This window comes from Hevea brasiliensis, chromosome 4, assembly GCF_030052815.1.
Source record: "Hevea brasiliensis isolate MT/VB/25A 57/8 chromosome 4, ASM3005281v1, whole genome shotgun sequence".
NCBI classification, from domain to species: Eukaryota; Viridiplantae; Streptophyta; class Magnoliopsida; order Malpighiales; family Euphorbiaceae; genus Hevea; species Hevea brasiliensis.
Genome location: NC_079496.1, coordinates 111,438,691 through 111,457,203, shown reverse-complemented (window position 1 = coordinate 111,457,203; position 18,513 = coordinate 111,438,691). Strand labels below are relative to the sequence as shown.

The 18,513-nt window shown below is 30.6% G+C and overlaps 1 protein-coding gene across 1 annotated transcript; it reads left to right on the top strand.

The window, feature by feature from the left end:
* The first annotated feature begins 11,097 nt into the window (after window positions 1–11,097).
* Window positions 11,098–13,806, top strand: LOC110652954 (mechanosensitive ion channel protein 10). The gene is made up of 5 exons (XM_021808576.2): window positions 11,098–12,196; window positions 12,307–12,595; window positions 12,688–12,981; window positions 13,071–13,273; window positions 13,365–13,806. The coding sequence occupies exons 1-5, from the start codon at window positions 11,352–11,354 to the stop codon at window positions 13,636–13,638; spliced, it is 1,905 nt and encodes a 634-aa protein (XP_021664268.2). The 5' UTR covers window positions 11,098–11,351; the 3' UTR covers window positions 13,639–13,806.
* Window positions 13,807–18,513: the final 4,707 nt, after the last annotated feature.

Below are 18,513 nucleotides of genomic sequence, written 5' to 3'. Positions count from 1 at the left end.
TGAAGATAGTGTTCATCAGATCCATAAATGCAACTGAAGCATTGGTTAACCCGAATGGTATGACTAGGAACTCATAATGGTCATATCGAGTTCTAAAGGCAGTTTTAGGGATACTCTGCTCTTGCACCTTCAGCTGATAATAACCCGATCTCAGGTCAATTTTAGAGAACACAGCTGCACCCTTTAACTGATCAAACAGGTCATCAATGCAGGGCAATGGATATCTATTCTTTATTGTTACCTTATTTAACTGCTGGTAGTCAATACATAAGCGGAAGGTGTCATCTTTCTTCTTAACAAACAACACTGGCGCTCCCTAAGGTGACACACTAGGGCAAATAAAGCCCTTATCAAGCAACTCTTGCAACTGTATCTTCAACTCTTTCAATTCTGCTGGTGCCATTCTATATGGTGTTATGGAGATTGGGTCCACACCATGCATGACATCAATCTCAAACTTCACCTCTCTTTCTGGAGGTAATCCTGGTAACTTATCAGGGAACACATCCGGAAAGTCACATCCTGTAGGGATGTCCCTTAATGCTGGACTCCCCACTTGGGTGTCTATCACACGTGCCAAGTATGCTTCACACCCTTTTCTAATCATCTTCCTAGCTAGTGCAGTTGAAATAATGTTGGATGGCAATAACTGCCTCTCCCTGTGTATTACCACATCACCATACTGAGGGAGATCAAAAGTGACTGTCTTCAGTCTACAGTCAATCATGGCGTGATGCCTGGCTAACCAATCCATGCCCAAGATGATATCATAATCTCTAAAGGGCATTTTAATCAGATCTGACAGAAAAACAAGTCCTTAGATCACCAAAGGACAATCTTTATACATTCTATTGACCCTGACCTCTTGTCCTAATGGACTAGTTACTAACACCTCAAAACCCATTTTGGCACACGAAACAGCAAGGGAACTAACGATGCTAGCACTAACATATGAGTGGGAAGAACTCGGGTTAAACAACACAAATACTTCTTGTTCAGAGATAGAGAATGTATTGGCCACAATATCAGAAGTTTCAGCTTCTTCCTGCTATCTCATAGTGTAGACTCTAGCCGGAGCACTACCTTGTTCTGACTGGTTTACTGTATCTTGACTACTTGAAGTGCTGCCCCGACCTCTGCCTCTACCTCTACTAACTGGTTGTGAACCTCTGGTAGCAGAACTCTGAATAGATCCTTCTGCAGTAGTAGGAGATAGCCCAAATCTACGAGCACTGGTACAGTCTTTAGCTAGATGCCCCGTACCCTAGCAGTTAAAACAAGCTCATGTAGCCCAGTAACATATCCCACCATGGGTCTTGCCACATGTCTCACAAGGGCGGGGAGGGTGAGAACTCTTGGTCGTCTGCTGACCAGACTAAAGGGGTTTCTGCCCAGAAAATCTACCCCTACCAGACCTTCCACCTCTGCTTGATCCCCCAAATTTCTTTCTTTTTCCATTATTACCACTGGAACTTTGATCCGCTGACTTTCCACTTTTCTCTTTTTCTGATTTCTCTGTCTTCTCTGTTTTCTCTTTCACTGGTGCCCCTTCTGACTCAATTCTTTCTAACTCAAGTGCTAGAGAAATAAGTTTAGAGAAGTTATTATGTCTGAATCCAACCACTTGCATCCTCAGACTGGGCTTCAAACCATTTTCAAACCTCTTACATCTTTCTCTACTGGTAGAAAGCAAACTCCCCGCATAGTGGCTCAAGCGAGAGAACTCCCTTTCATATTCTGCCACTGATCTGCTTCCTTGTTTCAGGCTTAAGAACTCCTATAGCTTCTGGTCCACATAATCATCTGGGACATTTTTTTTTTTTTAACTCTCTGAGGAAGTCATCCCAGGTCAGCACTAGAGGTTCCATCAAACTATGAGGGATAGTTTTTCACCAATCATACGCATCCCCATGCAACAGTGACAGTGAATACTCGAATTTCAATTCATCTGTGCAGTGCAGTTTCTTGAATACTTTGTCCATTCTCTCCAACCACTGCTCTGCCTCTAAAGGGTCTACTGTACCCTTAAACTCTGTAGCCCCATACTTCAATAGTTTATCATACTGTCTGGCTGAAGCCTAAGGTTGCACCACCGGTGTCTGAAGTGGAACTTGAATAGGTATGCTTCCAGCTATCTGTTGGAACATCGCAGCCATCTGCTGAGCAAATTGTGCAGGAAACTGCGGTATTTGTGGGGCTGGTACCACTGAACCACTGACATTTTGAAGGGCTGGGGCTTCCCCTGGTGCCTCAGCCTCTACAAATTGCTTAACTGAGCAGTCCCCTTATTCCATTTCAATTCGAGAGTATTATACCTCATGAACAAATAACACAAGGAGATTTTCCTCTGTTAGTTCATATTTATAATGTAATACACTGTATGTATCAAATAAGGATATTGAGCAGTTGTACTTATCAAAGAAAATATACAAATTCACAAGTCAAAACATACTTTAAAAATTTGCTCTAATACCACTAAAATATGTCACACCTTACTCCTCTGTAAGGTATAACATGATCCCATAGTATACCTAATAAATTATCGAACTTTACCTACCGATAACTCATTAAATACACTACAAGGGATTTTAAAACAATTTTATTACTTTTTGAAGGTGGTGAGCATTTCTATTAGGTATTAAAAACATTTAATTAAAGTTTAAAAGCTATGTAAAGTTTTTGACAAATTCTATTTTTCAGCAAATTTTGTAAAAATTTCAACAGAGTACAGGCTGTATTTGAGAAAATCAAAAATTTTTTACCTGTAAAAAATACTTCCAAATATTTCACTTCATCAAAATCAACCACCATCATAACTCAAATCAACACAATTTTCCCCAAACTCCATAATTCAAAGCAATTCTCAATTCAAATATCTTAAAAAATAATGCTAAATAATTTCATTCATCAATATAAATTTACAGCAGAAAATTCAAAAATAATATTATTACAATTTCTACAAACTGCTCAAGACCAGTTTACAATGTACATACAGTCATTTATATCAAAATAAATATATACAATAAGGGTATAATGTAATACCCGACAAAAGATCCAAATGTAGTACTATGATCCTCAGCAGCTCACTCGGCTGTTTTACTAGTCTCTCTACCTGCGACAGCAATAAAAAGCCATCGCTGAGTATAATGACTCAGTGGTGCACAACATACTAAAAATACTCCTTTATGCATAATTAAATCACAAATATCCAATTATAATGATGAAGTCAGTAAATAGATACAAAACAAAATTTTAAATTTTCATCAAAGCATTTCCATTTTAGAAGTCACAAAACAAACTTTATAGAAACACACAGTCATATCATACCATCAATATAGTGTTCATCTCAATAGCCAAAGGCTTATGAGGCATACCAAGGCTAGCTAGCTCAAACTATGGGTACCTATTCAAATTTCTTTCTCTACTGACACACACCTCAACACTTCAACCAGAGAGGGAATTCAAAACTATTTCCTCCCACTAGTCATACTAGTGAGGCATTCAGATATATGGTCATGGCACTGTGGTTTCAAAACTATCTTAACAATTTTCTAAACATTTATTTGCAATTCATCACATACCATTAAATTTTCCTATAATTTAGGTGAAAAGCATATTGTTCCATTAAATCACAATTTCCAATACAAATAAGTCACAATTTATTCATTCAAAACAATTTGCCAAAGAAAATTTACAAAAAAATTCTAAGTTGTGCACAAATCTCGTGTGAGTCGCCTCTAGGCCTTGACTCGATATTTCATTTCCTTTCTCAGTATTCTTTTCAACTAAAACACATAATTTGCAGTGTTTCAATATCACAACTTATAATAAATCCAATAAATAAATTCAAATAAATTCATGTCTACTTAATTTTAATCTTAATATACTTAAAATCATGTTCTTAAAAATTTGCATTTCGGGGTTACTATTTATGGCACTATTCAAGTTAAAATATTGACTTTCTCATACTTAATAGGTATGTGATTCTAATTACACTCACATACAACATTTTGGATGCCTAATTTGTTGGTCTTGGTTGCTATTTCAATTTTTAGGTCTCCTAATGACAATTTCAAATTTTTAGTTTTTGTGCTCTGTTTTGCACTGTTCCATTAGTCTGGTTACTGTGAGAATTTAGCTAAGTGTCCTTCATCAAAGTTGTTTCTTATTGTCTTATTTTTAATTCCCTTTTTGAATCACTCCATTTGGAGTTTTTTAGGCCAAGATATGGCCATTTGAATAAGGCTGGCCAGATTGGTGTTACCCATAATTTCTGGCCACCTAATTGGTTCTGGCAGTTTTGGATAACTAATTTTTGGGTGGCAAAATAACTTGGTTATGGGAAGAATTTGGGTTGGTGTTCTTCATGAAAGTTGTATTGCTATGTCATACCTTTTCAATGTCACAAAAATCAGGTCATTTGGACTTGTCTAGTCCAAGTTATGGCCAAATAAACAAACACTATTTATTTAGTCATTTTGGTACAGTGGCAGTGCACAATATTCGGGTTTGACCTAATTGTTTATTATCTAAATGTCATTTTCTGGGTATAGTTTCTAAATGAAAAATATGTCATTATGTGTCTATTTTCATTCCCAATTGACCTCACACCAATTAGATTGGTAAAATTTCAGTTTTGGTCCCTCAAAGGGACCTAGATCAAACTGCCAGATTGGGACTCCTAAGCAATCTGAATTGCTTTTCAATTCTACCAATTCCAACACATCACAAATGGTCCCAATTGACCATTTCTAGCCTCAATTAAGGTCATTTGCATCAATTGACCATTTCCTCCAATTTTTCTCTCAAACTTCAAAGTTCAATAACCCTAATTTATTAATTTCATTCACTTAATGAAATCAAAGTGTATATCCTTAATCTACATACTTAATTACACTTCTACATCACTTAAACTTCATCAAACTCAAACAATTTCAGTTCCCCTATAAGCTGGCCGAATTCCACATGTAACCCACACACTTGACTTGTTTCATTTCTTTCATCAATTCTAAGTTTATTTCACATACATAAACATAAAGTTAAAGAGGAATTGAAGAGTTAGAACACTAACCTTGACTTTGATTTTCAATCTTCCAATTCTCTCCACTTTCTTTCAAATTTTCTTTATCAATCTTCTTTACAAGTAGAAATAGCAAGATTTATGGGGGATTTTTGAGAAATTTAGGGTTGACTTGTGGAATTAAAAGCTTGAGACCAAGCTTTCATGGAGGTTGCAAATGGAGGTAGAGGAGGAGTATGGGTCTCGGCCAAAAGTGAAGAAGAAGAAGAAATGAAATTTCTTTTCATTTTTTTATGTTTTTATGTGTAATTAAAGTTAATTTTGACTTGGTCAATTATTGGAGAAATTATAATTACATTTTGACATCATATATGATGTCCTTCAAGTGAGGTAATAAATCAAATTTTCATTCTTTTTCCTTTTCCTTAATTTTTCCTTGTTTCTTTAATTTAATTCTCGATTCTGAAATTTTTGTTTCTCCGATTTTATTGGACAGTTAGGTCAGGAGTCACCTCTAGGGGTGAATTGACCAATTTGCCCCTCGCTAGTCTGATCCAGTTTGCAAATAATTCGATATTTCTTTCGGATCCTTGGCCTAATTATTTGACCTACTTATCAGCTCTTTTCTGTGAGTTTCTCTTTTCCACTAGGTTCGCAATAGTCCTTAGGACCGCAGCGTCACATTCTCTGGTTCAAAAGTAGGGTTAGGACTGACCTCGCAATTATTTCCCAGGAAGGTCACCCATCGCTATGACCCCGCCTCATTTAACTTTTTATGCTTTATTTTTCTTATTTGTACTTAACTATCTGGTAATCACTATTTATTTTCATTCAGAATTTTTCTAAGTGTCTTAAATGTGGTTCTAATCCCCTTAATTATCCGGACCGACACCAGTCACCGGAATAGTGAAATATACCAAGCTATACATATGGGGGTGTTACAATTTCTTTTTTTAGGGCATTACAAAATATTTTATATTTTAAAATTTAAAGTATTTTATATTTTCGAATAAAATTTATTTTTTTTAATTATGTCAATTGTTAATTAATGGTGGAAACGCTTGTCAAAATTTGATTTTGAATCCTTAGCTTTCAAATATATTTGTTTATAATAAAAAAAATATAAGTTAAAATTAAATTTTAAACTTAATTCGACATTATCAAATAATAATTTTATATTTTTAAATAAAATTTTTTTTTATCATATCAACTTAATGGTTGAAATAATTATCATTTAGATTCATTTGCACATGAACCAATATATCACTTTATTTGAATGAATGCAAGACAAAATGAGAATGCTATTGCAGAAAAAAAATGAAATCAACTATATCTCACTATAATTTAGAATACATGTCTCACCATAATCTTTCTATAAAGAAAAATCAATCAAAAAATGGTTCATATTTTAAAGAGTCTATTGTGATTAACCCAAATAAGTTAAATTTTAGGGTATAAAAAATCTTCAATATAATAACAAAGACACATATATGTTCTAGAGTTTAATAATAATAATAATAATAATAATAATAATAATAAAGATGGGGAGAAAAACAATGGAACACCTGAATTTTAAAGGATTAATGTAACTATTTCAAAAAAAAAAGACAATAAGGCAGGTGCAGACCAAATGTCACCCCTATCTTGTCCAAATTCAAAATTCTATTAACCTATTGAATATTTTCAATTATAAGCTTTCTATCCATTGCTTTAGACAACTCTGCTTGACTTGAAATTCCTCTTAGTAGCCCGTGTGAACTGAAAATGTTTGTATTTGATTCCATTTATAAATTAGAAGAGCTTTCTACACGTTTTACAAATCTGTTAGATGCATTTGAAAATGATTTAGAATTTCAAGCACTTCACTGATTAATTGAAGTAGTAACAAGAGCTTATTTCCTCTAAACACACACTGATAATTGCTAGAAAAATAAATGATAAATTAAATAGTTATATATAATCTTTTTATGATATTAGTTAAAATAAAAGGATAAGTTAAAATAAATTTTAAATTTAGTTTGTTTTATTTATTATTTTAAATTTGAATATTTTATATAACTATAATTAATAGAAAATATTTTAAATTATCTTTTTATTTTAGCTAGTCCCATTAAAAAATTTTATATAAACTAAAGTTTAAATTAACTAATATCTAATAGTGAAAGGAAAACATTTGACAAATTATCAAGTTATGTCTCATATAATAAGATACATAGCAATTTTTTAAACCTATTACAAAGTCAAATGACTTAATTCTGTAAGCTACTTTTGAGCTTCAACTTTAATATATATATTCATGGATTCAGCTTGAAATCCAAAAAAACATGCACAGCTCTACCAATAACATCAATATGCTGAAAAACTATCATAATTGATTTATTTTTAGATGGACGTACCCTGCACTAAGCAAATTTATATATTACAGGCTCGTGGCCTAGTGAAGAAAGTGATGTTTGCCGGGAGACCATACAACACATTCCTGGGGATGAAATGAAGAAATTATATATGACTATTTTATGTAAGATTAATATATAAAACAATAAATTAATAAAAGTAATCATTAAATAAAAAATATTTAATTTAACTTTATTCTGTTATTTATAAGTGTTAAATTCACATATTTATTCTTTTAATTCTCTAAAAAAATAAAAAATAAAAATAATATAAAAATAACCTTTTTTAATATATAAATAAAATTAAATTATTATATATTACTATTTTATATAAGATTACTATATAAAATAATAAATTAATAAAGTAATAATTAAATAAAAAATATTTAATTTAACTTTATTCGGTTATTTATAAGCTTCAAATTCAAATATTTACTATTTCAATTTTCTAAAAAAATAAATATAATATAAAAATAACTATTTTTAATATATAAATAAAATTAATTTTGACTAAATTTATTATTATTATTATTATTATTATTATTATTATTATTTCAACTAATGACAAATTAAATCATGGCTACCCTTTATAGTTTTTTATTTATAATTTTTCATGCAGGACATGCAATCATGGGCTTAAAATTGAGAGTTTGAAATATTAAGAATTTTTTATTATACAATTAAATTAAAAAAAATTAATGAACTTGTATTTTAAAATTTAAAGAATTTTTTATTAATTAATTAAATTAAAAATTAGCATTTATAGTAATTTTATTTTATTTTTAATAAGAAAAACAAAATATCTTGCTTTCGTCTTACTCCCTTACGTCAGTCGCTGACGCATGCAATTAATGATATGACATCATAGGACGTAAAATTAAGTAAATGAGTAAAGTACACACTATATAAGACAAACATTATAATAGTTAAATGGATTTGCTGTCATTTATATTTTTACTTGTTTCTTCCGTTAATAAATAATATATGTGATAGTTTTTTTTTAACTGCTATTTAAATGTGATAAATTCAAATAATTTGAAATTTAGTAAAATTATTATTTAATTTATATATTTTAATGAAAATAATTATATTATCTTTATATTTTATTTATATTAAATTATTTAGTCCTTTATTAAATTTTTTAATATTTATATTATTTAAATTACTATTTAACGTCTTTATTTTAAGAAAATTAATTAATTAATTAATTTTTATATTTTAAAAAATATTAATATTTAGTCTATCTACTTTAGTGAAACTAATTAGTTGGTCTATGTATTTTAAAAATTATAATATTTTAAAAAATATATTCTTAAATAAAAATAAAAATTTTGGTATATGGAGATTAAATTTGAATTTATTTTTTTTTTGAATTTCAGTTCTTTAGATATCATTTTTTATATTTTTTCTATTGAAAAATAATTTTTCTTGATTATTTAAAAATTTAAAGAAATTGAATAACTCTTTATGTAAACAGCTTGTACTATTTTTATCAACAGATAAAAATAAGAAGAGAATGAGGGGAGAATTGGGTATGCATATAGAGGAGAAGAAACATGAAAAGAGAGAAATAAGCGGGGATAAGAGAAAAATAAAGGAAGATGATTAAAATAGTTTAGGTAAAAAATTAAGTTTAGATTACTTGCATATCATTTAAAATTAATTTATAAAATGACCACCTACTTGAAAAGTTTGGAAACCTTTTTTTTTTCTATAAGGTTTCATGATCCAATGCATTAAAACAAATTTTGGAACTCAATTTTGAAAATTAGAAGTTTGGGGACCAATAAGAAAAATATTATATCAAAATTAAAAAGTAGTGATAATTCTACCGTTTAAATAATAGTTAAAATATCATATTATTTTTGAAAGGTGAAGAAAAATTATAAATTCAACACATAAATATAAATACATAAATCTTAACTCATTTTTATGCGACTATAAAATTTTTAACATATTTATTTCATTAATCCACCATAATTTATTTATAAAAAAAAAATTATTTTATAAATTTTTTAAAATGAGAGTCTCTAAAAATTAAATTGTAACACATAATTACATATTCATTTATCTTTTTATTACTTCTTATAAAAAATTTATAAGACTCTTATATATACTATTTAAAATATGCTAACGTTTTGATCAAAATATATATTCCTTCGTGTATATATATTTTTGTACGATTACATATTTTAATCAATATAGATAACTTTTTGATTTTGCTAATTTTTAATAACATACATTTCTAAATTTTAAATCTAATAAATTTAACTCAGACTTAATAATATTTTCAATAAAAAAATGATAGGATAACTTTTTTATTATGTAATTAATAATAAAAATAATAAAATAAATTTAATATAATTTAATTCAATAATTTAAAATATATCACTCATCAATCCCACAACCACACTAAAGGAAAGAAAGATAATTCTGGGACGTAATAGCTTTCACGATTATTTAAAAAATAATAATGGCTTCTCATTCTCTTTAGTGTCTAACAGCTTGGGTTGGTTGACGGAAATAAATAAAGAATGACTAAGCTGGTGTTGACCAGCTCTGCCCGTCATGAATTATTGATGGCTCCACCTACAAACTGTGTTTTTCATTCAATTATTGATGGCTTTGGGTCAACAATTGCTCTTTTTTTTTTTTTTTTTCTGATTAAGACAAAAGAAAAAATCTTTTGAGTCATTGCCCTGTATATTGGGGGTAGTTTGAACATTTCTCTATCTTAGGAGCAGATAAGATGTGATTAATTTATGAAGAATTCAAATTAGACTGCCAGTTGGGGGTGACAAAAGACTGATATGCCTCAGAATTTTCTCCCCTTGTTTGCTGATATAGCCGAGACTGTCATCCTACATTGTAGTTGTGTCTTTTCCTTTCTTCCTATCTTAAAAGAAAAAAATCTAAAATGTTTAGTCCTATTCAATAATATTAATTATTTTAATAATTAATAATTATTTTATTAATTATTAATTAATGATTAAAAATCAATTATTTTTAGTTAATTATTCATAAAATAATTTTTGAATAAAAATAATTATTAAATTAACTATTTTAACCTCTAAAAGTTGATAGAAATAATTTTTTATAAATGTCTTCAATAATATTTAAACACTATATTATCAAACACTATAAAAAAAAAGTTATGTTTTGGCTAAGTTTAATACATTAAAAACTATTTTAAAAATGATTACATATTAGAGTCTTAACCAATTTATTTTCCATGAATTTATTAATGATTATAGATTTAGCAAATGTTTTTAAAAATAATCATTATTAAAGATTTTTTTAATAAAATCTAAATTAATCAAGTTTATAAAAAATATTTAATAAATTATTAATAATTTGATTTTTTTTTTCATTTTAGAATATAAAAAGTAAGAAATTGTTGAATTATAATCTCTTCCTTTTTCAATTCTTAAATTATTAATAATTACCTCCCATTAATTATTGCTCACCATGTTTTGCCTCCAATAACCTCTTGTTATCCAAATTATACAATTGCATTACCTCTGTCAATTGCGAGTGCTTGGTCCTGGTTGTTTTGATACAAGTAAAGGCAGCAACAATTCATATGGCCAAAAATGAAGCTGATTTGATGTGAGACCTAACCACGTTTTGGCTGCTTCTGTCACAGTATCCACGCTCTGCTTCTATTTAGGTGCCCTACTTTCCCCTGAAGCCACCACCAAATGAGTATCAAGTGTCAACTCTGTCTCCTTTCTCCATATCCAAGCACTTACTCAAATTAAGCATTTCTTCTAGCTTTCTCGCGATTTTCCTGTATTTCCTTTTATTACCCACATAATTTTTGTTTATATATATATATATATTTTCTCTGCAAATCCAGTTAATTTTTATCGTTAGCTTCTCATTCCTTCCGTTCTTTTTTGGCTGGAAAAAGTTATACTTTTACCCAGACAATTTCAATGAATTGTGAGTTCTTTCCTTTCGGTAAAAAGAAAGGCATGTCAGAGGGAACCGGTGATGTTTTTTTAAACATCCAAGATCATGGATCTTCAGGATCTAAGGGTAATGAAGAGCACAAAATGATGAAATGGACGTTGATCTTTATTGAATCAACTGCATTTTTGTGCATTATGGGGCTCTTAATCACTACCTTGACGGTGGATAGATTCCAGAATTCCAGGATTTGGGATTTTGAGATGTGGAAATGGTGTTTCTTAATACTGGCTGTTCTCTGTGGTAGACTGATTGGTTACCTATTAACACAGGCTCCGGTTAAGTTGATTTGGAAGTTTTGTTCACGGAGGCACTGGATTGAGAGAGCACTTTACTTCGCATATGGAGTAAAGAAGAGCATCATCGTTTTTATATGGGTGGCTTTGGTTTTACTAGCCTGGGCTTTGCTGTTTGACAGAGGGGTTAAGCGAAGCGAGGAAGTAAGAAAGACTCTAAATGATGTTACTAGAGGTCTTGTTGGTTCTCTCATTGGAGTTGCTATATGGTCAGTGAAAACTTTATTAGTAAAGCTTGTAGCTTCTTTCCATGTGAAGACTTTGTTTCAGAGGATTAAGGAAGCAAACTACAATCGCAAGATCCTTGAAGCTGTTTCAAAGAAGGAAGAGGTCGAGCAAGACACAAGGAGAGAGTTGCTGAATGCTATTCGGGGTGAAAAGCTTCCTACTCTCGGCTTCTTCGTTGATGGCAAGTATAAAGAGATCAACATAGAAGATGATCATGTGGAAGAAGCAAAAGAAGTTGCTAATGAGATTTTCAAGAAACTCGTGGGTCCTAATTACAATGGGGAAAAGTAAGTAATCAATTAGAACAGATTTAGGATATGTTTCTTCACCTTAATTTCGTATGCTAGTTTGTTCTCGGATCATCCATCTCACCTCACTTTGCTCTCTCCTTGTGCAGATACGTGGACTTGAGAATCCTATTGAATTGCGTGAAAGATAAAGAGCAGTGTCCTGATTGTCAACTGGTAAAGAAAAAGAAGTGTCACCAATGCGAAGTGATAAAGGAAACGCGTGAATATTTCGAAGCGGTAGCAGAAGATAAATGTACGGGCAGAGAACAGAACAATCAATCTGAATTCAGGAAATGGGTTAACGAATTGGTAAACGGTGAACCTGCAGAAGCTGCAGCAGATAAAGCCGCACATGGAGATAAACAGATAAAGAAATCCGTCTTCAGAAATTGGGTGGTTAGCTCTCTGTCAAATATAAATTTTTATCCTCAACTTAGATTTGCCTTCCATGTTATAGTTTGATGGCTCTTACAATGTGTTGTTTGCAGGTGAAAGTTTTCAAGGGCTATGTGTCGGTGAATAGCGCCTTGAAATACAGAAAAACAGCAGTTGACGAGTTGAACAAGCTTGCTTCCGTGGTGGTGCTTTTTGTAATCATTATTGTGTGGCTACTTTTCATGGAAATTTTGACCACCAAAATAGTTGTCTTCATGACTTCTCAACTTCTACTTGTGGTTTTCATGTTTGGTAACGCTGCCAAGACTGTATTTGAAGCCATCATATTTGTGTTTGTGATGCACCCATTTGATGTTGGCGATCGTTGTCTTGTTGATGGCATACAGGCAAGCTCCAAATCCTAGAATATTTATTTGTATCTTGATTTATTAAAAAACTTGAATTTTCATTGTTTTGATACGTTGATATATCACAGATGGTGGTTGATGAGATGGAAATATTAACTACAACCTTTTTGAGATTTGATAACGCAAGAATATTCTATCCGAATTCAATTTTATCGACCAAATATATCTGCAACTTCTATAGAAGCCCGCCAATGATGGATACAGTGGAATTTGCTATTGATCTTCAAACGCCAGATGATGTTATTACAAAGCTGCAAAATATAATAAAAAGGTAAATTAATATCAACAAAAATCTTTATTTTTGCATCCTATTGGATATTTTTCTTTAAAAAATAATAGGATGGATTCATTTGAAATTTCAGGTACTTGAAAAGCAATCCTAGACGCTGGCGACCAGACCACAGCTTGCAATTCAAGGAGATAGAGAATATGAATAAGATGAAAGTGATTCTCTATTTTAATCACACCATCAACTTTCAAGATATTATAAAGAAAGGCAAACGAAGATCTGAACTAGTGTTGCATATGAGGATAATTTTCGATGTTCTTGGGATTAAATATAAACTCTTGCCTCAGCAGGTTGACCTTAACTATAATGGGTCTATGGCCACAGCAATTCCACCTCCTTCACGATAATTAGTTAATGGACTGTCCTCTTTCAAAATAAATTCACTTTCTCTTCTCTCCCTACTGTTGTTAGAAGCCTTTAGGCTACGTTTGGTAGTAATGTAATATGTACAATGTGATCAATCTTGTGATAAAATGAACAATGTGATATCACGTAATATAATTATCATTTTACTCTCATGTTTGATTGTAAATATTGTAAAATAATAATATTTTTTATTTTAATATTTAATTTATTTATGGTATTAGTAATAACAAGGGAATGGCAACAGTTGCTGTGGTTGGGCGACAATAGACTTGATAATGGTTCAGTTTGTACCTAGAATCGACATAGTCTAACAGAAGACTAGCCCAAACCAAAGCTCCACATATCCGAATCGAAACCAAGCTATTTCTGTCTCCCCATAAACTGGACCAAAACATAACCAATTTGGTACAATTCAAATGGAAATTTATTGTTAAAAAAGAAGGGAAAAAATTCAATTGTTGAATTAGCTTAAACCAAACTAAATTGGAACTGAAAAGACATTGAGTGGTGATTGTGACAATGATTGAATTGGCTTAAATCAAATTAAATTGAAACTAAAAAGACATTAAGTGGTGATTGTGATAATGATAGTCTTGAATTGTAACATCTTAAGTCCAATTAGGTCCAATAACTTCTGAGACCAAACCCCTTGGCCCTAAAATGAGTAACTTAAGTTATTTTTGATAGTTGGGCTTGAGTTATTTAAACCCAATTAATTTTTCCTTTCTTACTTGGTGTGGGAATTTTATAATCTCACCTTCTTAAATTTGCAATGTACTCATCGCTGATGTACTACATTTTTACACTAATTACGAGCTTAATTTGTTGATGTTTTATAGTGTTCCAGGGTGTTTTTAATTATGTTTTAGTGTTAATTCGAGTTTCAATTGTGTTTTTCCTATTTTAATTGAATTCTAGGGTTTATTTGTTATTAGACAGTCAAGGGCACTTAAGTTTGAAATTAAAATGAAAAAGAAGCATCTTGGCACAAATTTAAGCATTTCAGTCAATGTATCTCATGCCCCAACCATAAGAATTAAGAACTCACAATTAGGCCATTATATTATCTGCCTTGGCAGAAAAATGAGGAGTTGTGCCATGCAGAAGAACTCACCCCCAAGCCTTTAGAAATGAAGGAGGCGCAGAGTCTGGTCGTGAGTTATGCGGGGCAAAGTCGAGACTTCCTGTTATGCGAGGTTTCTAAGCCAAAATCAAATTGGGAAGTGCTAGAGCATCGTCATAAAGAACCCTTTTTGGGCGCCATGAAAAATCTTCTTCAATTGTTGGAAAAACTAAAGTGAATACAATTTTGGCTAGTGCATGTGGATCAATATTCAAGGGAGATTTGAAGATTCAACCTTAGGTGTGCATTATATAATCGGAGCTTTTAATTCTCAATTATGTCTTATTTTTTTTTTTATCTTTTTTTATTTATTTACAATGATTCTAGGTCTAGAATTAAAAACAATTGTGTTGAATCTTGATACTATGAGGAACTAACTTTCTAGCTAGAATTCTGTGTTAATTTTTTTTTATTAATGTAATAGCTTATTTTTGTGTTTAATACTTTTGAGTATTGTTGTTCATACTTGATTGATTTTGATTTATAATTGTTAGCAAGAAGGATGGTTACAAATCTGATTTTAGGAATAAGTTTCATAGAAATAATAATAAGAGTGGGATTTGAAAAATAATCATTATTCTTAAAAAATTGATTGAAATCTATTTTACTATTAGGAGATGGCCTGCAGGTTTTAATTATGGGTAAATTACTATAAGGATTTTGTAATTTGTTAAAATTAATTATTTTTTTAAAATCTAATTAAAATATCTCTATATTTTGTAAAATCAAACTCTTTAGTCATTCTGTCAAAGAAAATGTTAGTTAACTTATTTTAACCTTAAATATTTATATACTTTTTAGTCATTATAATTTTAACTATCCATACTGTTTAATCCTTATAATTTTAATTACATATGCTATTTAGTCTTTTTGATAAATGTTAAAATAAGTTCATTGGCTTTTTCTTTGATAAAATCTAACAGAGAAAGGACATTTTAAATGGATTTTGAAAAAACAGAAACTAAATAGTTAATTGTAAAAAATATAGGGACCTAATAGTAATTTATCCTTAAATTAGATGTCGAGGCAATCAAGAAAAAAATCAATTTAAATCTCAAAACATTTAATATTAAATTTTATATATTATTTTCATCTATTTTTATTTATCAGATAAAATTATTACATATAAAAAAATTAAATCACTTAAATTATAATTAAATTCTCTTTAATTTGATTAAATTATTTTTTTATCTCATTTAATTAAAAAATTTAATTAAAAGAGAGAAAAAAGAATGTAGTAAAATAAATTATAAAAAAATTATAAAAGTAATTACTGTACTTAATAAAGATGAGTAAATTAAAAAAAAAAATTGATTAGTGAATAATTTTAAAAAAATAACTTTTAAAAAGTGATAAATAGAATGTCAAAGGAGTAAATTTTGAAAAAAAAAATTAATACACTAAATTTTGAAAAAAAAAAATTAATGAAGTTGAGAGGACCCAAAAATCATGAGAAGTACAAATGGATGCCACGTAGTAAAAAGCTTTAATACCTCAAAATAGAAAACGCTCTCAACTCTCTCTAAAAACAAGGTTTGTTTAGTGGCATTTCTGGGCAGGTCCAACCATCCTAGTCGTCTCCAGCTTTTCTAGTTTCCCTCTTTGGATGGGGATTTAGTTTGTGTTATGCGGAGTTGTTCTTATTGTTGAAGGTGTCTACCCTGCTATTTGTGATGAAGCTGCTCAAAGCATATTATCGGTTAGCAATTCAGATGTTTGGTGCCGATGTGTTCATTTCTGTCAGGGCTTCTCAAGCATGCAAGGTCCTACCACGCTTCTCTCGATAGTCCAGCATGGTCTTGGCCCTTAGTCTCATTCGATGTTGCTGCAAATCTACCCTGTTCCTATGAGTTTAAAAGTGTTTGTGCAAGGGAGATATTTGGTTTTCATGGGTTGCTTATGCACTCCTTTTGCTGTTAATGTTTGGTCTCCTTTGCATGGTTGTGTTGTCAAGGCTCTCTCCTCTTTGAAAGCCAGTGGAGTTGCTAATGAAGGAGGTCAAGGTGGTTGTTGCACAGGAGTAGAATGGGTCATACCCATTTTAGTTTAGGGCTCCATGTTTATGTAAAAGTTTGGGCCTTTTTCTCTGAACTTGAGCAGAGTTATGTGGTATTTTACTTTTAATGGGCTTAGACCTTGTATCTTATTTCATCCAATGAAATATGCTTTTCTGTTAAAACAAAAAAAAAAAAGAAAGACAATTGTCTAGCTCAATCACAACAAAGTACTAATCATACAAACCAAATGCTGCACTATTCATCATGTTAGCAAGGAAAAAATGTCCCTATAATCCATGAAATTCAAGTAAGTATGTATATATATATATATATATATATATGAAATTTCCTTATTTCCTTCTCCTTGCACTTTCCCTTTCTTTAATCCCTAAATCAAATTTATTTTTGCACAAAGTTATCACTAGGTGAGTTTCATTTTTTTATTTTAAACTATCCTTCTCCATCTACCTCTGAATTTTCTTTCACCTTTTAATAAAACATAACTGAGTTTTTATTTTTTTATTTTTTTAACTCTTTAAACTATCTCAAAATTTAATAGAACCACATTTGTCAACTCCGATGAAGATTCGAATTAAGCACCCAGCATGCTTTCTTTTCATTTTCTCCTTTCCTTCTCGTCTATTAGAATTGTCTTGCCTTGAGTAGAACTGAAGCATTTCAGTTTTAACGTAAAATTGTTAGGAAGGATATGGGAGTTTGCTTGCAAATGGAAGCTGAAATTTTGGTGTTGAGGGTATGTAACCAATATGTCTTTGTTATTTCAAATCTTCACACATTGAATATTTGCCTTGGCTTTTGGCAGAATTCTTTTTAGTGTAGGCTGATTTTTATCATTAATACAGGGTATCATATATCTAAAATTTGCTTTTCTTTTTCATTTTGGTAATTGAAGAATTTGAATAATTTAAATGATTAGTCATTAAAAATGAATTCTTTTAAAGCAAATTGATTGACCTTATAGATTGAATATCAATAATGATTAGTCATTAAAAATGAACTATTTTAAAGCAAATTGATTGACTTTATAGATTGAATATCAATTTCTTTAAGTTCTCTTTCCAACTTTAGAAAAATGCTCCATATTACCAACAATTCACCAATAGCTGCAGAGATAGAGTAGCATCAACATACGACCAAGATCCCGTAGGTTCTGCACCCAGCTTCAAATTACTGATTGGTCACCTGGCAGATCAAGAGACTGGTAGAGGAGACCACAAGAACAACAGTAAAGATTCAATTACCTGCATGAGCAAGGAAAGAGGAAAAAACATAGCAGTAGAGGCTAGAGAACAAAGAATAACAGAAAGATACAATTTCCTATATAAGCAAGCTCCATTCTCTTTAAATTTACAGTAATGCTTCTTCATTCTCGCACTCAACAAAAGCAACTATACATTCTTGGTACAAAATCTTGGTCGTTTCGAATGCCACAAGCCATTATAAATGCAAATAGTCTAACGATCAAAGAGGTATGAATTTTTTTTTTTTTTAAGCAGCATCATTTATTAATTTAAAATCTGTGGAAGCAAGCAATCCGCAAAGAGGTATGAAAAGTTGAAAGACTAGATTACTTAGTTGTTGTTGAAGTTTTAGGGGACTTGGAAGCTTTAGGAGCAAATGACAGATGCAAAAAAGAAATGCTTATTACAAAGTTAAGGTATTTATGCGGAGGAACACGAGTAGTCATTCTACATAAGTGGTGGAATAATTATTTG